This window comes from Notolepis coatsorum, assembly GCF_963971535.1.
Source record: "Notolepis coatsorum genome assembly, chromosome: 8".
In the NCBI taxonomy this organism is placed as follows: domain Eukaryota; kingdom Metazoa; phylum Chordata; class Actinopteri; order Aulopiformes; family Paralepididae; genus Notolepis; species Notolepis coatsorum.
Genome location: NC_140172.1, coordinates 78,624,321 through 78,646,090, shown reverse-complemented (window position 1 = coordinate 78,646,090; position 21,770 = coordinate 78,624,321). Strand labels below are relative to the sequence as shown.

The 21,770-nt window shown below is 47.9% G+C and overlaps 1 protein-coding gene across 1 annotated transcript in view; it reads right to left on the bottom strand.

Moving 5' to 3' along the window:
• The window catches only part of LOC311233494 (glutamate receptor 1-like), a gene marked incomplete at both ends in the record, with an annotated part of 411,656 nt that overhangs the window by 69,525 nt on the left and 320,361 nt on the right, over positions 1 to 21,770 (bottom strand). The window contains one exon of the mRNA XM_084320461.1: positions 4,148 to 4,354. Coding sequence (XP_084176587.1) covers positions 4,148 to 4,354 — 207 coding nt within the window. The remainder of the gene's footprint in view (positions 1 to 4,147; positions 4,355 to 21,770) is intronic.

The window sequence follows — 21,770 nt, the reverse complement described above, 5'->3', positions numbered from 1 at the left end:
CCCCTACGCTCCGATCTAGATGGTACAGTCTGGTGACCTCTAACTACACACCCTCCAGACCCCTACGCTCTGATCTAGATGGTACAGTCTGGTCTCTAACTACACACCCTCCAGACCCCTACGCTCTGATCTAGATGGTACAGTCTGGTCTTTAACTACACACCCTCCAGACCCCTACACTCTGATCTAGATGGTACAGTTTGATTGATTGATTGAATTGATTGATTGATTGATTGATTGAAAAGTTTATTAACAGATTGCAGAATGGGTACAGTACAGTACAGCTCAATACATACAATTGTTAAGGGGATGCAGACCAGAGAAAGACTTTCGACTTGTTTACATCAGGGTCCCCCATTTTCAATTCATCATAACATATATGACATACATGACATACAGATAGACAGTACTGCTACATCTATACATTTATGACATATCAGATTTGCAAATACAGTACTGTTTGTGATACAAAAGTGTCCAGAAAAGGAGTGTATATACATTTGGCATAGAAACTGTACATTGGAGGAGGTTGGTTGGGTGGGGTGGGGTTGGGTGGGTTGGGTGAGGGCTGTACATTGGAGGTGGGGGGGGGGGGGGGGTTGGGAAGGGGACACACACACATTTTACACTGTACATTGGAATATTGACAAAGCCTTACTTGGTCATTTACTGTACAACTAGGTTAGGACATTTGTAGGGGCCAGTTTCGAATTGCAGTCTCACGTAGGTGTTTTTTGAGAGTGTTTTTGAAGGTGGGTAGTGATTCACATTCCTTTACAGCTTTAGGCAGGGCGTTCCACATTGATGTGGCATAATTGCGAAACGTGTTTAGTCCCTTGTTTGATCCGAATCTGGGTTTTACATGATTTGTGGAGCTCCCTCTGGTGTTGTGATCGTGGTATTCACTGACCTTTGGGAAGTATTTTGACATGTACATGGGTACCTTGGTCGCGTAGTGTATCTTGTAGACCAGGCCCATTGCAAGTTGCTGTACTCTGTCGTCTACTCTAAGCCATCCTAGGTTGTCAAAGTGGGCAGGGGTGAGGTGGGTTCTAGGAGTCAGGTCAAGTAGTAGTCTGACTAGCTTGTTTTGAGATGTTTGTAATTTGTTTTTTAGTGCCTTTGAGGTGCTTTGGTACCATGAGGTGCAAGCATAGTCGTAGTACCCTTGAATGAGTGCTCCTGCTAGAGTCTTCAGGGTATTCTTGTTTACCAGAGCGGAGATCCGGTACAAGAATCGCGTTCGTTGGTTGACTTTTTTTATTACATTGGATGCCATTTTGTCACAGGAAAGATTAGCCTCTAGGATGGAACCCAGGTAGGTAATTTCATCTTTCCTTGTGATAATATTGTCACCCACTGTAACCGAGAAGCCGTCGGTCTTGCTGAGTTTGTTATTTGAACCGAAAAGAATGGACTCTGTTTTGCCCATGTGTAATGATAGTTTGTTGTCGGCGAGCCATATGCAGATTTTGCCTAGTTCCGAGCTGAGGGCTTTTTCAACCTGTAACTTGTTCTTGTCAGAGACCAGCAGGGCTGAGTCGTCCGCAAACAGGAACAAGTTGCAGTCACAAGCTGACGACATGTCATTTGCATAAATTAGGAATAGTAGCGGTCCTAGTATGCTTCCTTGTGGAACACCACAGCTCACTGTGAGGGGGGGGGATAGTGTACCGTTTACTTCCACCATCTGTTCCCTCCCCTCCAGGTAGGATTGTATCCAGCTCACTGATAAACTATCAAAACCAATTGCTTTTAGCTTGTCAATCAGAATGGTGTGATTGACAGTGTCGAAGGCCTTTTGTAGGTCCAGCATGACCATGCCGCAGTATTTGCCCGCGTCCACCTCTTGTTTGATGTGGTCGTTCAAGTAGAGAAGGCATGTGTCAGTGGAGTGGGATGTTCTGAAGCCAGATTGGAATTCGTAGATTAGATTTTTTTCCGCGAGGTACTTTTCGATCTGTTCGTATACTATTTTTTCCATGACTTTCGAGATGGATGTAAGGATAGAAACAGGGCGGTAGTTACCCGGGTCTAATTTGCTGCCCTTTTTGTGCAGGGGTGTTACTCTCGCAATTTTGAAGTCCTTGGGGACGTGTCCCTGTTTTATGGAGAGGTTTATTATGTGTGTGATGACTGGGGTGATGGCTGCTGCTGAGTCTCTGAGGAATTTGGAGGGGATGTTGTCATGGCCAGTGGCCTTGTTTGGTTGGAGGGCGCTCAGTTTTTTGAGTACCTCATCTGTAGTTACTATTTCCAGTTTGAAGTCGTCTTTGTGGACGCCTAGGTTCTTGTAGTATGCTACTATGTGTTCTACCCCATACTGCCCTGAGTGGGAGGGTAGTTTGTTTACCAGTGTTGTGGCTATGTTTGTGAAGAAAGTGTTTAAGTAATTGGCTACATCCAGCTTGTCTGTGATGAGCGTGTTGTCCGTCTTTATGTTTATGTTTGAGAACCTGGTTTTGAGTTTTTTACTGCAGCCTAGTTGATTGTTGAGTAATTTCCAAAGTTCACGTGGTTTATTTTTGTTTTCCTCGGTTTTGTCATTGATGAAATTTTTTTTAGCAGTTTTGATCATGGAGTTTACGTCATTTCTTAGTCTGTTTCTTTCTAGTTTGAGTTCAGTCACGTGGTCTTGGAGTTCACTGCTCGTGCTTTTGGTAAGCTTTGACTGACTTTTACGAAACTCAGAGCATTTTTTGTCTCTGGCTTTCATAGCGGTCAGTATTTCAGTGTGCATCCATGGCTCAGCGCGATTTTTTACCCTTGTGGTTCTTAGGGGGGCCATGTTGTTTAGTATTGATGAAAATTTGGTTTTGAAGCCAAGCCAAGTTTCTTCAACCAGTGTACCATTGAGTTCATCTGACCAGTCCAGACTCTCCAGTTCAAGGTTAAAGGCCTCGCTAGAGTAGGTTTTGAGGTCTCTAGATGTGACTGTTTTGTGACAGCCAGCCTTTAGTTTTAGCTTTTTGCGGGTACAGAATATCATATAATGATCACTTAACCCGCATGCTATAACCCCTTTATTGGATATCTTGGACTTGTCAGAGGTCAGTATGAGGTCAATGGTAGTCTGAGTTGATTCACATATCCTTGTGGGTTGGGTGATTAGTTGGCTGAGGCTGTGCAGATCACAAAACCTATTGAAGGATTTGAAGACGGGTGCATCTTTTTGTTGCATATCCGTGTTCCAATCCCCAATAAGAATTTTTTCCGCATCCTCAGCTCCAGCTAAGCACACATCCATAGTATCATAAAAGCCAGTTTGATCTGGCGGTCTGTATATTGTGCCGACTAGAACAGATTTTGCCCTTTCAAATAAAATTTCCACCCATACGGTTTCAATTGTCTCATGATGAAGGTCAGTACGGGTAATGAATTTGGTGTCCTTATGTATGTACCTGGTCTCTAACTACACACCCTCCAGACCCCTACGCTCTGATCTAGATGGTACAGTCTGGTCTTTAACTACACACCCTCCAGACCCCTACACTCTGATCTAGATGGTACAGTCTGGTCTCTATCTACACACCCTCCAGACCCCTACGCTCTGATCTAGATGGTACAGTCTGGTCTCTAACTACACACCTTCCAGACCCCTACGCTCTGATCTAGATGGTACAGTCTGGTCTCTAACTACACACCTTCCAGACCCCTATGCTCTGATCTAGTCTCTGCTGCTACATAAGGGTCTCTGCTGCTGCATGCAGGGGCCCGCAGATCTTGAACGAGCTTGACGAGAGTCTGAAACAATCAAAATCCATCTCCACCTTAAAAAAAATCACTGAAAGAGAAATTATCTCTAAATATTAACCAAACCTGGGAATATTATTGTCTGTATTTATGTATGTATGTATGTAGTATGTATGTAAGTAGGTAGGTGTGTAAGCCTATGCATGTTGTATGTTGTCCATATTTGGAGGCCTTTGTTTGTGATCAGGCTCCCTCCAAAAGCTTTAAATAGCTTCTTGGGAGACCTGGCACACGCACACAACTTTGATGATGATGTTCTCACCATGATGATATGTATTGTATTGTGTGTGTGTGTGTGTGTGAATAAATTCAAATAAAAAAAATTCAAACTGCCAAGTGTCTATGAATGCTATAGGATTACTATAGTTAATGTTGCTATATTATAGGGACTTACCCCATAGACCAGCTCCCCAACCATTCCGTTCCACATCTTGGTTTCTGGGTCTCTGGATCCATATTTCCCGTCCCCCACCAGCTGCAGCTGGTAGTTGAAGCCCACATGCTTGGCTATCTCAGCGGCCATCTCCACACAGTAGCCCTCGTATCTATCATTCCCCACGAGCTGCTCGTGGTTCCTCTTCAGCATCACGTAGGGGGCTTCCTACATGAAGAGAGAGAGAGAGAGAGAGATATGGAGAAAGACACAGTGAGAGAGAAAGAATATATGTAGAGAGAGATAACAAAAGAGAGAGATAAAAAGACAAGGAGAGAGAAAGAAAGATAGGTAGAGAGAGATATTAAGAGTGAGAGCGAGAGACAGAGACAGAGAGAGACATCATCACATACAGGGCTTCCTACATGAAGAGAGAGAGAGAGAGAGAGAGAGAGAGAGAGAGAGAGAGAGAGAGAGAGAGAGAGAGAGAGAGAGAGAGAGAGAGAGAGAGAGAGAGAGAGAGAGAGAGAGAGAGAGAGAGAGAGACAGACAGACAGACAGACAGACAGACAGACAGACAGACAGACAGACAGACAGACAGACAGACAGACAGACAGACAGACAGACAGACAGACAGACAGACAGACAGACAGACAGACAGACAGACAGACAGACAGACAGACAAACTACACACTATTAAAAAATGCTACAAATGGAAATAAAGTAGTATAGAAGAATTCCAAAATGCTATCAAGCTACAAAAGGTCCAATCATGTTTAGACCAATTCCTGAAAGAAAAAATTCCAACACAACAGCAAAAGTGAAAAAGGGCCGGTAGAAAGCCTCAATAATATATTTGACCTCACAGCCTCCTTATCCAACCTAAAGGCCTCAAATAGGAAAGTGAGGGAAAAAATAAATCTGCACGACAAATGGTACGATAATGATAGTAAAAGTCTCAGGAAGAAATTAAGGAACCTATCAAACCAAAAACACTGGGACCCAGACAACCTGAACACACATCTACACTATAATACAGCGAAACATTGAAACACTATAAAAACACAGTCAGGAAAAAAAGAGACCAACACATTAGAAACCAGCTACAGGATATAGAGGAACAACTTCTGGGAAAACTGGAACAAACTAAACAAACAACACCATGAGGAGCTACCCATCCAAAATGGAGACGTGCAGTATGGGTAAACCACTTCTCCAATCTCTTTAGCCCAATACAAAAAGAATGAACAGCAAAAACACATACAAAATAAACTACAAAGCCTAGAGTCAACCATAAAAGACTACAGTACCAGAATGCGCTAGACTCTCTAATTACAAGAACTACAGGACAAAATAAAATCACTTAAAACCAAGAATGCGGCACGGATGGTATCCTAAATATGATACAATTCACAGACTCCAAATCACTATACTAAAACTCCTTAACATTGTCCTTAGCTCCGGTATCTTCCCCAATATTTGGAACCAAGGACTCATAACAACACTCCACAAAAGTGGAGACAAATTCGACCCCAATAATTACCGTGGGATCTTTGTCAACAGCAGGGCAGCCGGCCCAGACAACATCCCCGGCCGTGTCCACAGGGTCTGTTCATCAGAGCTGGCTGATGTACTTGCTAGTCATGACACACATCAAGGAGACCATCCCAGACACACTGGACCCTCTCCTCACTGTGGGTCTGACACCGGCTCTCTGTAACTGGGTGCTGAACTTTCTTACAGACAGGCCCCATTCAGTCATAGTCGGCAACCGGACATCATGCACAAAGGTTCTAAGCACAGGGCTGCGTGCTGAGCCCCCTACTGTACACCCTCTTCACACACGACTGTGTGGCCTCCCAGAACAACACCGGTATCATCAAGTTTGTGGATGATACTACAGTCATCGGACTGATCACTGGGGGAGCTGAGGAGGCGTACAGAAGGGAGGTGGCGGAACTGGTGGCCTGGTGTCAGGACAATAATCTCTCCTTGAAAGCAGACAACACCAAGGAGATGATTGACCCACGGAGGAGGAGTGTACAGTACAGACAGGTGGACCTTCAAATTCCTTGGTCGGAACCCACATCAGTGAGGACCTCACCTGGGCTCACAATAGATCCTTAAGTTAAAAAATCCCAGCAGCGACTGTACTTCCTAAGAAGGCTGAGAAAATTTGGCATGCCACCCAAAATTCTCAGCAACTTCTAGAAGTACGGTTGAGAGTGTCCTTACCAGCTCAAGCACAGTCTGGTATGGAAACTGCACTGCAAAGGACAGGAAGGCACTCCAGCGGAAGGCACACTGCTCAGTACATCTCAGGAGCATCCTTCCCCTCACTTCAGGACATTTACTCTACCAGGGCCGCCAGGAGAGCACATAACATCATTAAGGACACTACACGGCCCCCAGCACAGACTCTTCACTCTCCTGCCATCAGGCAGACGCTATAGGAGTCTGAAATCCAGGACTACGAGACTGATAAACAGTTTCTACCCACAGGCCCTCAGCAAGTCCCCCCCTCCCCCCACATCACAGAGTCTGAAACTGTGCCCCCCCCCCTTTTTTTCTTTGTGCCTGTCTGTGAAGGCATGACACTGACTGCTGCTGTGACCTCACTGTCACCCTTCCCCCGAACTGTGAACGCTAAAGACATTAATGTAAATGTTACTCACTCGTGCCTTGTATATATATCTTCTACCATTTATTTTAAAGATCTCCTTATTTTTTTAGCATTAGCTTATATTTAAATAGTTCATTCTATTGTGTGATTGTGTGATCTGTGTGATGTTGTGTGATGTTGTGTAGGGCGGACTAGCAAAAATACGTTTTTCATTGTACAGCAAACTGTGCACATGACAATAGACCACTGCAACACTTCCCGGATTCTGAAATCGGGGAGGAGATTGCGGGGCGTATGAATGAATGTGGATGAGAGCCGTGATGTAAGTGGTTGCAGATACGGCTGTGGGGGTGCTAGAGACATGATCAAATAGACGTTTATGCGCCTCAATCTCCTGAACACGGCGTGACCCATTCCTAATCGATCAGAACTAAATCGGCAGAGAAAAAGCACATTTTAAAGCACCTATTCCGCATGCACATGCGCAGAGTGCCCATGGAGTCTGGACAACGCGAGATGACGCACGAATGAATGTGGACTGTTCCATCAGAGGGCGGAGCTTCGGTGGTAATGTGAGTGGCTACAGACCGCTGCACTTAAATATAAACATTAGTCTACCTGGAGACTCAATGAGGTAATTATAGATGTCGCCATAAGACGCGTCTTATCCTGTTCGGCTGAAAGGACACTGGCCACCGAAGCTCCCCCCTCTGATGGAACAGTCCACATTCATTTGTGCGTCATCTCGCGTCGTCCAGACTCCATGGGCAATCTGCGCATGTGCATGCGGAATAGGTGCTTTAAAATGGGCTTTTTCTCTGCCGATTGAGTTCTGATCGATTAGGAATGGGTCACGCCGTGTTCAGGAGATTGAGGCGCATAAACGTCTATTTGATCATGTCTCTAGCACCCCCACAGCCGTATCTGCAACCACTTACATCACGGCTCTCATCCACATTCATTCATATGCTCCCCCCGCAATCTCCTCCCCGATTTCAATGTAACGCGGAAGTGTAAATCATCTTGAATCTTGAATTGAAAGATGAGTACAATCACTTTCAGGTCAGTTCACTCTGGGCGTATCGTCCCTTAGGGGTTCCGAGTTTTGATTAAGATTGTGAACACACGGGCGGCCGGGTAGCGCAGCGGACTAAGCGTCTGTCTACCACCGCAGAGACAGTGGGATCGAATCCAGCTGCCGCGGTACCTCCGGTTTGGTCGGCTGTCCATACTGACACAATTGGCAGTGTCAGCGGGTGGGAACGCCGTGGGGTGGGTCCTGGTCATTGTAAACAGCGACTCCTACAGTTCGGTCGGGACCCCTGCACAGCAAGGGAAGGATCTGGGGGAGGTAGTGTGATCCTTCCACACGTTACACTCTCCCAGTGAGAGTTCGCACTGCCAGGTGAAAATAAGCGGTGGGCTGGCTACACATGTGTCGGAGGAAGCATGTGATAGTCTCAACTAGGGATGCTCGATATTGGCTTTTTTACCGATACCGATATACCGATATTGTCCAACTCTTAATTTCCAATACCGATATCAACCGATATCACATTTTAATGCCAATATCGGCCAATAATATCGGTAGGCCGATAATATCGGACATCATTTCTATAGAAATGTAAAAAAAAAAAAAAAAAAAAGATACCGATATTTTCCGATATCACATTTTAATGCCGATATCGGCCGATAATATCGGACATCCCTAGTCTCAACCCTCCAAGACCGATGGTATGGGGGTAAAAGTGCGCAACGACCAGGAAGGGGATTGGGAATTGGCATAACGACTAACATTGGGATGGGAGAAAAACGGAAGAAGGAGGGGGGAAAAGATAATACAAAAAAAAATAAAAGATTGTGAACACATCATCTTCTGCAGGGATGATCAAGATGCCTGTATTCAATACACTTTGTTGAAACTGCATCTAATGGAGTCAGGACAGCCTTTTCTCCATTCTCTTCAAAAATAAACTACAATAGCTATTTTCTATTTTTCTTTTAGCTTTTTGCATTGGAGTCTTCATTTGTTAATAATATAGGACATGCATGTATAAGCATTATGCTTCAGCCTGTACCCTTTCAGTCACTGCCTAAATCAAAGACCTTCGGATTGTGTGTGATGACTGAAAATAAACTACTACTACTACTAAAACTACTACTACTACTACTACTACTACTACTACTACTACTACTACTACTACTACTACTACTACTACTACTACTACTACTACTACTACTACTACTACTACTACTACTACTACTACTACTACTACTACTACTACTACTAGTAACTACTACTACTACTACTACTACTACTACTACTACTACTACTAATATGTGAATAGGAATACTACTATGTGATATCAGTATGTGAATAGTGTTATGTTGTACATACGTAGTATTTTGTATGTAGGTAGAGGTGTAGTAATAAGACTCCGGATACAGGATTACTCTTTAGTCTTTTAGTCAAATATAGCAGGTTAGGTTACAACATGGTACACTCTGTTCTATTATCATTCTGCATCGTGTACTCTTCTTCTTCACTTCAGCTGTAGGCATAACAGGGCATTGTATTAACTGCACCCCATAGTGGACACAACATCTCCCTTCTCTGTGAAAGAATATTACTTGCTACTCAGAATTATGCAAATTTAGAGCTTTTTCACTTTCTTAAGTAAACTGAACCAACAGTCAGTATCATAAAACGGGTAACTCAAGGTAATCATTAAACAAAGGGAGCACAGGTTATTCAATCATTATCAAGATATAATTATATATGCTCAACCAATATTACACTTAGTTCTCACTCAGTGTGCAACAAAGTCCTGATGCCAACTAGGCTTGTTTCTTGCACGCGACTGTGCTGGAGTATGACCGCTGAGCGCTGTCAGGGCAGGGCGGATCCCTAAGTCATGCTCATCTGGAGTGTTCGAAGTGTGAGCCAGACGGGATGCGTTCCATTTCTTTCCATCACTGAGCAGAAAGGTGCTTTTGCCAATCTTCTTTTTCACTGTCATTGGTGCACTGTATCTCGGGTGTGCTTTGGGGAAGTGATGTGGTATTCTAATCCTGACTCTCTCCCCCTCCCAAAAAACAGGTGCACGAGCGCCACGCTTAGCATCTGTGTAGCGCTTCATTTTGGCTTGCTTGTTTTGGACCATTTCTCTCACAGTCTCGTCCTGTGCACTCACAGTAGGCTGCAAGGGCAGTACGTCCAGTTTGGTGCGCATTTTACGACCGTAAAGCAGTTCATGTGGTGAAACGCCAGTGGTGGCGTGGGGAGTGGCTCTGTATATTTGCAGACAACCCAACACAGCCTCTTTCCACGGTTGAGACTGCTGGATCGCTGTCTGAATGCAACTCCTCAAAACACAATGGAAGTGTTCGACAGCGCCATTAGCCGCCGGATAGTAAACTGAAATCCGATTGTGAGGCTCTATTCTAAGAGCCTCTGGCCACTTAGAATAGTAGTCCGTCAGTGTGATCGCGTAACGGCAGGCTGGCACAGCTGACTCGAAGGGCCCGACTATGGCGAGGCCTAGCTTCTTCCACGGGCCGTCTGGCAGTGGAACTGGCTGTAGAGGTGCAAAATAAATCTTGGTCGTCTTGTCATTAGACTGACAAGAGACACATTTGGATATGTCTGCCTGAACCTGAAAGTCCATCTTCGGCCACCAATAGAGATCCTGCAGATGCTGCTTAGTGCGTACGACCCCCTGGTGGCTCTCGTGTGCCAGTGTGAGCAATGTATGGCGTAAGGACACTGGTGCGATGATGCGGTTGCCTCTGAGGACGTAATTGTCCTTGATTGACAATTCCTCTCTGATCTTGAAGTATGCGATCAGATCTTGGCTCACTGATTTCGCTGAGTGTGGCCAACCCCTGTTAATCTGACCACGCAGTGCAGTCACTTCAGGGCAGGTAGAGCAAGCAGCCCCAAACTCAGTCACCGACAGGGCACTGAGTGTAGCAGAGGTGTGTGCTACTATCTCGGGCTCCACATCCATAGCAGAGTCAGTAGAAGCAGTAATAGTAGCAGCAGTAGTAGTAGCAGCAGTAGTAGTAGCAGCAGCAGTAGTAATAGTCGTAGTAGCAGCAGTAGTAGCAGTAGTAGTAGTAGTAGTAGTAGTATCAGTAGTAGCAGTAGAGACGGCGTCTGTAACTGAGGGGTACAATTCCCTGACTGTATGGTTAGATATGATACTTACTACCACTACCTCTTGTACTTTAGACTCTGGCCACCCAGTACTAGGTATAAATAATTATGATAAACACTCCCACCTGATGAAACGGATCCAACACAAATGTACCAAGTCGAAAGTCTGCGTTTAATAATAATACATAGCAAAAGGTATGTACAACGATCACTTAATTACATTTATGATTTGAAATAGTATGCACTTTTATGGCAAATGAGTATTCGTAGGTAGATCAATATCGAATGTCCAATCTCTGATTGCGCAGGAAGCAAATATACAACCTGGAATATTTAGGGAACAATAGCAATGATACTTGAATGATTATATAGCTGGATACACTAGGGGAAGGTTCCGACTGCTTGTAGGACAGCTGGAGGGGGGGGGTAGAGTCTGGCTGTATCCCGTCTGGCCGAGGGTATCCTGGGAGAGCCCACAGTCGTGCGACCCGGTGCCCAGCGATCCTCGATCCACAGATGAAAGCAGTTGGACTCTCTGTGGCCGGCGTCCTCCGGTCCACGATGGAGAGACGTGAGGCGACCTCGTCGTGTAGAGCGTCTTCTCACCTGTCGTCCTCTCCGGGGGGGGTATTTCCAACACACCGCAGTGTTGGCCTTTATCCATAGAATAATCAAAGTACTCAAAGCATAATCCAAGCCGGGGAAGGCTAGCCGTCGTCGGTAGAATAATCCAATATACAGGTCCACTCGCTCTTTGGCCTGGAGCTCCTCGGGTGCAGCTTCACGTGGGGTCAACCACCCTGGATAAGCGTCCAGCTGATGCCCGAAACGATGGGGGTGCTGATTACTATAGAACTCTTACCGCACGAGGCACTACATATGAATAGACTATTATTAGCTTAATAGAATACGTCCAACTCGACGATATAGTGCCAAATATGACTATTCAAATATTAATATACACGATGTCTCAATGCCGATACTGGGCCGAATTGGCCTTACTGCCCACACGTGGTTCGCGGGGAGGCTTTTGCGTCTGTCACTCTGTTGGAGGGTAAGAAACTGGACTAAAGGAAAGCTCTACTTTAATAGCGCAGTATATATACGCACTATGAACAAATAGTACCATTAGTGGTGCGGTAGACATATTCCTACGCGGAACTAGGACTTGTCCATACATGTTGAGCGGTACGATTGAACCTGGTCTGAGGGGTATGGCGACCTGGCACCAAGGTCTCGTCCAATGGTAGAATGGAGACTATTATGGGATGTTCAGTAGACTAGAAGGGATATTCAATGCATATTGTACAAGGAATATACAAGGGATATCAGGGGATATACAAATACAATTAAATATATATATATAAATAAATATATATATTCGGTTTAATCTGATCCTTCAGAACAGCCGCCCCCTAATTGGTCCCAACCCAATTAGTTAAGCAGAGACAGATTAACCGCACTGTCTACCACTCAAGGGTTCGCTGTAAGGGTCAGTCAACTCACAAAGTCATAGGGTCATGGTCATCATCGATTGTGTCTGGGAGTCGGGGCAGTTCTATGAGCCTCGCCACAGGACGGGTGTAAATGCGCCCCTGGACGAGTACTTCAGCTGCTCGGACCTTGCCATCGGCACCGGTGATCACTTTGCTTACGCGGCCAGCCGGCCACATAGCTCTGGGTAGTGACTGGTCAATAATCATGACGACTGTTCCTTCCGTCAAATTGTCTCTCTCTTTTACCCACTTCTGGCGGGTCTGTAGAGACGGTAGGTAGTGCAGTAGGAAACTGCTCCAAAACTTGTCGGCTAATACTTGGCTGTACCTCCACATTCGTCGGCCGTTCGCTTCTTCAGGCCGGTACATTGTCTGGGGTAACGCGGGATCTAGCCGCCCCATCAGGAGGGTGTTGGGGGTGACTGGGTCGACATCTGCTACATCACTGGAGACGTAACCGAGGGGCTTTGAGTTCAATACTCCCTCAATCTCCGTGATGACTGTCATTAGGACTTCTTCCGCCACAGTCTGGGCCCCAAGTACTGCGTACAGGGCTGTCTTTATAGAACGTACTTCTCGTTCCCAAGTTCCACCGAAGTGGGGTGCGTTTGGGGGGTTGAATTGGAAGTCAATCTGGGCTGGAGCGAGGTGGGTCTTAAGTTCTGGGCCCATAGCTTGGAAGCTCTCCCTCAGCTCTCTTTCTCCGCCTTTGAAGTTTGTCCCGTGATCGGACAATAATGTAGACGGTTTTCCTTTCCGTGATGTGAATCTTCGGAAGGCCATAAGGAATGAGTCTGCGCTCATGGTCGGAAGGAGCTCGATATGTATCGCTCTGGTGGTCATGCATTTGAATACAATACCCCACCGCTTCTCGGTGCCTCTTCCTTTCTTTATGTGCAGCGGGCCAAAACAGTCCATGCCTGTTGAGTGGAATGGCTTGTCGCCGAGTCGGAGGCGACATGGAGGTAGGTCAGCCATCCGTGGTATGCTGGGCTGCGCGCGCCACTTTCGGCAGTCTAGACAGGTTCGCTGGAAGCGTCGCACCGCCTCTCTTCCTTGAAGTATCCAGTAACGACGTCTGATTTCCGCGAAGACTCTCTCTGCTCCTGCGTGGTGTACATCCTCGTCGTATTTCTTTATAATCAGCTCTGTGACCTTGTGTCGGCTGTTCAATACGATCGGGTACTTAATGTCATCCGGTAAATTGGGGGCTCTCCGCAGGCGACCACCCACTCTGATGAGGGTATGTGTGTCACTCTCGGGGGCCAGATGAATCAATCTGCTGTCTGATGGGACGGGCTTTCTTCCCTGTAGACAGTCTAGTTCATCGGGGAATGAGTCTCTCTGGGCTCGTTGCAGTAGAAGCAGTTCTGCTTCCTCGTAGTCAGCTGCTGACATATCAGCGGGGGACTTAATCTCTGGGTGGTGCCGCAGGAATGTCCGTTGCTGCGCACTCTCTATGGTAATGCAATCGTCTATGTTGGGGTCTGCGGAGACAACAGTGCTCAATCCACAGAACATGGGTTTCTTATTCTCAGCCTCCTCGTCACTTGCTTCCCTCGGGGTGGGCGTGGGCCAATCTCCTTCCGGGAGCTTGAGGAATGCTGGTCCGTCACTGTAGATGTTATGACGGGTTAAGTCATCTAGGGACATTCCCCGGGTGATGACGTCAGCTGGGTTGTGTTTTGTATCAACATAGCGCCAGTTTGCTTCTCCGGTTAACTCTCCGGTTAACTCTTGAATCTCAGTGACTCTGACTCCCACGAAGAGTTTGTATTTGCATGAATCCGATTTGATCCAGGCGAGTACTGTCGTGGAATCTGACCACAGGATTGTTCTATGCACCGGAATGGTGAGCTCACGTTGGATGAGCGTGGCTAGATGCGCTCCTGCGAGGGCTGCGCAGAGCTCTAGACGTGGGATAGACTGTTGCTTGCGTGGGGCTATTCTCGAGCGGGCGAGGATGAATGCTGTGTAGATCTCTCCCCCCTCTTCTTGGGCCCGCAAGTAGGCTACTGATCCGTAGGCGACCTCGGAGGCGTCACTGAAGACGTGTAAATCCATTTTACATGTCTCTGGCCTCACCGTGGGTGGGAAGTAGCTTCGGCGTATATTAACGCCTGGGAGTGAGTGGAGTTCCATCTCCCACTCTCTCCAGGTGGATGCAAGGTGTGCGGGAATGGGGTCGTCCCAGCCCTGGTCCTTGTCCCACAATGCTCGTACAATCATCTTTGCCCTGGTGGTGTACGGTAGTATACATCCTAACGGGTCATATTGTCGGGCGAGTGTTCTGTACACACTCCGTCTGGTGGTCGGTATTGCCGTCGACCTTCCCTGCTCCGTGGTCAGGGGTTTGTGTCTATAGTGGAGCGAATCTGTTTTGAAGCGCCACACTAGTCCTAGTGTCATCTCTTGGGCTTCTCCTGGGATTGTGGCCATCCAGGTCTCGCTGCTCGCTGCCTTGTCCGCGGAGGAGAGGCTGCGCAGTACGTGCGGATCGCTGCTGGCCCACTGCCTGAGATCAAAGCCGCCTTTGATCAGAGAGGCGCGGAGTTTAAGTAGGAGAGCCTCGGCTTCTTCCTGGGTCGAAACGCTTTGTAGACAGTTATCTACGTAGAAGCTGTTCTTCACACTGTGTCGGACCTCTTCGTCCGCTGCTGGGTCCTCTGCGACATGTCTCTGTAGTGCAAATGTAGCACAGCATGGGCTGCATGTAGTTCCGAAAGGGAGGACTTCCCATTGGTAGATGGCTGGGTGCTCATCTCCTGGCCTCTCTCTCCATAGGAACCGCAACAGGGGCTTGTCCTCCTCTACTAATCTCACCTGCAGGAACATCCCTTTGATATCCCCGCTGATAGCCACCTTGTCCTGGCGGAAGCGGAGTAGTACGCCTAGTAGGGAGGGGCCGAGTGTAGGACCGGGCAATAGCTCTTTATTCAGATTTTGGGATCCGATCTGGTAGCTGCAGTTAAACACGATGCGGTCTTTGCCGTTGTGATGAACCTTGTGGTGGGGCACGTACCACGATTCAGTCGTCTGGTCGGCCTCTTTAATGTCAATCTTTGTGATGTGTCCCGCTGTGATGAGCTTCTCAATCTCAGCGCGGTATACACTTTCTTGGGCGGGGTCCTTGGCTAAGCGCCGCTCTGTGTTTAGTAGGTACCGCTCTGTGGCGTCTTTCTTTGCGTGAAAGGTAGGCATCCCTTCCCGCCGCAGGAGTGGCGTGGCGTATCTCAACACGCCACTGACTGGGACTCTCTTTGTTCCCGTCTCGAGGAGGTTAATGGCGTAGATGTCGTCTTTAGAGCGAATGTCTTTCTTTTCGTTCCTAAAGGGCATTTGTTCTAAGGTCCATAGCCTCTCTACATGCTGCAGGAGTGCGGTGTCTCCCTCTGTGACTCGGGAGTGGAGACAGCTAGTGGCTGTGGTTCGGTTGAGAGATTTGGCGAGTGGGCCTTGGAGAGTCCATCCTAGGCGGGTCTCGACTGCTGCAGGACAGCCTCTGGGTCCGGTATGAACCCGGTCTATCGGGACAATGAGGTCTGCATGGTCGGAGCCTATCAACAGTGTCGGGGTAGCACCGTCTATGAGTGGGATCGGTAGCTTGCGTAGATGTACATATTTCTCCATCAGCTTGGCTACGGGGTATGTGTACCGCGAGAGTCCTATTTCTTGGCTGGTGAAAGCGTCTGTAATCCTGTACCGTCGCTCGGGCTGGCCGCTTGCTGCGATAGAGAATGAGACATTCTCGCCCTTTATCGTTTTCAAATCTCTTCTTATTGTCCGAATTGTCATTTGGTTTTCGCTCCCCCGCAGCCCTAGCTGGGCCGCAGTGGACGCGAGCAGAAGGGTCTTCTCTGACCCGTCATCAAGGACGGCGTAAGTGTCCATGACTTTATTCTGGTAGCTCAATGTCACACGGACTACCTTTAAGAGCACTCTGGCTCCGCTGCTGCTGGCGGGGTCGATGTACATGACGCTTGCTTTGCTGCTTGATGGTGCGGGTGGAGGCCGCCGTCTGTTACTGTCGTGGAGTATGTCCAGATGGGCTCCATCGCACCGACTGCACTTTTTCTTTAAGCGGCATTCGGCTGCCATGTGTGATCGCGCACAGCGAAAACAGCGTCTGTTGGACTTTATCCATTGACTCGCTTCCTCCGCATTCATCTTGGGGAATGAGTCACATTGTGACAGCCAGTGTTCTTTCTCACAGTAGGGGCACACTATCTTCCACTTCTCCTTTCTTGAGGGGGTACTGTGGCTCCTACTGCTTGGCACTGACTCCGATTGGTGCATGACAGTCACCGATCTTCTTCCATCATTTAGTCTCCTGGTTCCTTCTCTGGAGCCAGGGGTGCTCCGTCCGAATGTATCTAGCCGTAAGCTGCTGACTTCTCTCGCCAGGAAGTCGGCTAGATCGAGGAGGTTCGGTTCGGGGCCATTAGGGTCTCGGTGGTCTCTCTGCCGCCTAAAGCGCTCCTGTCGGGCGGGCGGTAGCTTCTCCAAGATCCTCTCTACATTTGAGTTGGCGTATAGTTCATGCCTACCCTTTTCCCTCTGCGCTCCCAGCATCCCTACTAGGGACTGCACTCTGATGGACAGGTCGTCCAGTGCTCGATTGTCTGTTGCTGGGGGTAGGCGGTCGATGTGCCTGATCTCCTGGATCACGTAATCCCATATATGTCCATATCTCTGGTCCAACGCTACCAGCGCTGCGGTGTATGGGGTTGTGGAAGTGGCGTAGGCGAGCGCTATGTTGTGCGCGCGGGGTACCTTTAAATGCTTCAGTAGTATCGCGTATTTATGGCGGTCATCAATGACATCCACCAACATTGTCTCCAGACACATGCGGAGCTCCGTATACTGGGCCTGGTTCTCCTGGGTGAAGTCTGGTACCATAGGTGTGCCAATGTATGACGCGGATTGTTGATACATCGGCGAGCGTTGGGGGAGAGGCCTCCTAGGCGAGTCTCCTCCTGCTCCTTGGCGTGGGCTGGTACCGGCTGTGTACCATGGCCCGCTGGTCCAGGTGCTGTTCCTCGGTGCGGGTCGTGCGTCGTGCTCACCCGTGAATAGCGTCGGGGGTCTGTAGCGCAGCTCCGCGGGGGTATAGCCTGGGCTGTACTGGACCACCTGGTCCGGTAGAGTACTGTGCTGTCATCGGGCGTGGTTCTCCTCCTCTTCCTCTTTGTCTTCCGTTAGGTCATCCATGGTTTGTAGTCTCTGATTTAGCCTCTCCGCAGTGTATGCTGCTCCTTCCCGGTGGCTGGGTCTCGCTTGGACCGGTTGGGGAAGGGGGTCTGCGGGGGGTATAAACCTCGTCTGTTGGTCAAGTTCAGGGTCGCTTACTCGGCTAGGGGATGCCGCCCTGGAGTGATGTCTAGACGAGTTCCTGGAGCCTCTGGTGGAGGGAGGGGGTGTTGTCCTTCTGATCAGCTGTTCTATTAGTTGCGCTTGTGCTCTGTCGCGCTCGGCTTCGCGCTTGGTGAGATCCGATTCTCTCTGGGCACCGGTGGCGGCGCGCTGGGCGTCGGCCCGGTCTCTTGCCATATTCTCTTCCATCTGAATGCGTCTTATTTCCAGGCGTATGTGCTCTTCTTCGCTCCGTTGCTGTATCTGCAATCGATCGCGTTCACCCTGGAGTCTATCGCGTTCAGTAGAGGCTTTCAGGCTGACGAGGAATGCCTGCTGTAGTGTCCTCTCTGCCTCGCTGGGAGAAGACGGTTGTATAGGGGAGCCGTCCCTTGGGGTACTCCGTGCGGAGTCTTGGAGCTCTATCTCCACGGTGCTCTCCTCATCTTCTTCCGTGCCGAGTTCTCTCTCGGTAGTGTTGTCTTCCTCCCGGGACTCGTCGGGGACTACTTCTTCGGTATTGGCGGGGTGTAAAGTCATGTCTGGTTCCCCCTGGTCCCCACCGTGAGCTGGGTCAGTTACGTTAGAACCCATAGGGGCCTCTATGGTCGGGGTAGCCTGGTCGTTAGGGTTAGACATAATTTTACTTTCTAGTTTTACCGCGTTTACTGTTGGTAGAAGACTAGGTTGTTGACTGACAGCGTAAGCCTCTAGGTACTGAGGGAGCTGTTGTTTGCGCCGCGGGCGTTGTTGGTTAGGAGGATCGTTTCGTGGAGTGTTCATCATAGGCCATTTTAATATTAATAACACTATATTAATATTACACTGATTACCCTCCGGCTCGAAGGACCAATTGTAACTGAGGGGTACAATTCCCTGACTGTATGGTTAGATATGATACTTACTACCACTACCTCTTGTACTTTAGACTCTGGCCACCCAGTACTAGGTATAAATAATTATGATAAACACTCCCACCTGATGAAACGGATCCAACACAAATGTACCAAGTCGAAAGTCTGCGTTTAATAATAATACATAGCAAAAGGTATGTACAACGATCACTTAATTACATTTATGATTTGAAATAGTATGCACTTTTATGGCAAATGAGTATTCGTAGGTAGATCAATATCGAATGTCCAATCTCTGATTGCGCAGGAAGCAAATATACAACCTGGAATATTTAGGGAACAATAGCAATGATACTTGAATGATTATATAGCTGGATACACTAGGGGAAGGTTCCGACTGCTTGTAGGACAGCTGGAGGGGGGGGGGGGTAGAGTCTGGCTGTATCCCGTCTGGCCGAGGGTATCCTGGGAGAGCCCACAGTCGTGCGACCCGGTGCCCAGCGATCCTCGATCCACAGATGAAAGCAGTTGGACTCTCTGTGGCCGGCGTCCTCCGGTCCACGATGGAGAGACGTGAGGCGACCTCGTCGTGTAGAGCGTCTTCTCACCTATCGTCCTCTCCGGGGGGGGGTATTTCCAACACACCGCAGTGTTGGCCTTTATCCATAGAATAATCAAAGTACTCAAAGCATAATCCAAGCCGGGGAAGGCTAGCCGTCGTCGGTAGAATAATCCAATATACAGGTCCACTCGCTCTTTGGCCTGGAGCTCCTCGGGTGCAGCTTCACGTGGGGTCAACCACCCTGGATAAGCGTCCAGCTGATGCCCGAAACGATGGGGGTGCTGATTACTATAGAACTCTTACCGCACGAGGCACTACATATGAATAGACTATTATTAGCTTAATAGAATACGTCCAACTCGACGATATAGTGCCAAATATGACTATTCAAATATTAATATACACGATGTCTCAATGCCGATACTGGGCCGAATTGGCCTTACTGCCCACACGTGGTTCGCGGGGAGGCTTTTGCGTCTGTCACTCTGTTGGAGGGTAAGAAACTGGACTAAAGGAAAGCTCTACTTTAATAGCGCAGTATATATACGCACTATGAACAAATAGTACCATTAGTGGTGCGGTAGACATATTCCTACGCGGAACTAGGACTTGTCCATACATGTTGAGCGGTACGATTGAACCTGGTCTGAGGGGTATGGCGACCTGGCACCAAGGTCTCGTCCAATGGTAGAATGGAGACTATTATGGGATGTTCAGTAGACTAGAAGGGATATTCAATGCATATTGTACAAGGAATATACAAGGGATATCAGGGGATATACAAATACAATTAAATATATATATATAAATAAATATATATATTCGGTTTAATCTGATCCTTCAGAACAGCGTCCCTGACCGCAAAAGGTAAGCGGCGTAACTTCTGGTGCACTGGCTTAACAGTAGGGTCAATTTTTACACAATGCACAAAGCCTTTTGCACAGCCAAATGCCGTAGGAGCTGTGACAGTAGTAGCCATCACAGGGGCAGGTGTAAACGGCATAGGAGCGGAGGAGGGGAGGACAGTAGTTCCACTAATGCAGAGGTGGAGTGCAGTCAACAGGTCCATTCCCAGTAGGGGAGTTCCTTTATCCACGACGTAAAATGTAGCAGGGACCGTGACATTGTCTCTCCTCACCTGCGCCTGTAGGCACCCCATGACAGGTATGCTAGCCTTGGTGTACGACACCAGCCGAACAGTAGGTGCAGATAGGGTAGTTTCACTGAAGTATTTCTCATAAGTAGACAGTGGCATTATGGATACTGCTGAGCCTGTGTCCACAACCAGTCTCAATTCCTGAGTTTGGGTAGTAGGTGTGTGTACATGCACATTGCACATAATCCTTTTTGTAATGTCAGAAGCTCCCAAGCATAGCACTGTAGTTTCAGGAATTTCCACTGTACTCACCGACTGTGTTTTAGCACGGCAGACACAAGCAACATTTCCTGTTTTCTGGTATAATTTGCAAGTCTCTTTTACTGCTGGACATTGTGAAGAGTTCGCCAGGTGGTTCCCCGAGCCACATCGGTAGCAAGAGCGAGTGGAAGCAGAATCAGTAGCAGCAGCAGGTTCAGCTAGACGGTAGTGCTGCCAGTCCCGTTTCTTGAAAGTAGTCTGAGACCGCGGCGTCACGGCCTGTACTGGAGCCGCATGCTCGGTACTTAAAGCTTTAGCGTGGAGTACAGCCGCTTCAAACTGCGTAGCTAGATTGATAGCCTTGTCCAGCGTCAAACCTGGTTCAAGCAGCAGACGTTCCCTTATCTGTGGGCTAGCTACATGTTCAATCAACTGATCCCGGAGATTTTCCTCAGTTTTATTATCAAAGTCACATCTGGTAGCTAGGTCACGCAAAGCAACGACATATTGTGCAATGCTTTCGTGCGGTGCTTGTGCACGCTTTCTGAACGTGTGTCGCTCGACTACTACGTTGATTCTTGGAGTAAAATGTGCATCCAACGCTGCCACGGCGTTAGCCACAGAATCACCTGTATCTGGCAATGTGTAGAAAATCCGCTGACCCTCGGTACCAAGACAATGTAGAAGGGTAGCTCTCTTCCGAGCTTCGGACCAACCGTTTCCAGTCGCATTTATTACCAGCATGTAATTCGTGAACATCTGGTGCCAAGTCTTGAACGGCATAATAGGTTCGCCAGGGCAGGATAGAAACGACGTCGGAGAAGCTACATGTAAATTAGCCATGTCTCCTGCAGTAAAAACGTCTGTTAAAAAAAATTCCCTGGTTCATCAACTTCACTTGTCGCCAATTGTTATGTTGTACGTACGTAGTATTTTGTATGTAGGTAGAGGTGTAGTAATAAGACTCCAGATACAGGATTACTCTTTAGTCTTTTAGTCAAGCATAGCAGGTTAGGTTACAACATGGTACACTCTGTTCTATTATCATTCTACATCGTGTACTCTTCTTCTTCACTTCAGCTGTAGGCATAACAGGGCATTGTATTAACTGCACCCCATAGTGGAGACTCTTGGGAAGTACATCTTCCACATGCATTAGCATTACAGAACACAACAAATAGGAATACTACTATGTGATGTCAGTACTGTATGTGAATAGGAATACTACTATGTGATGTCAG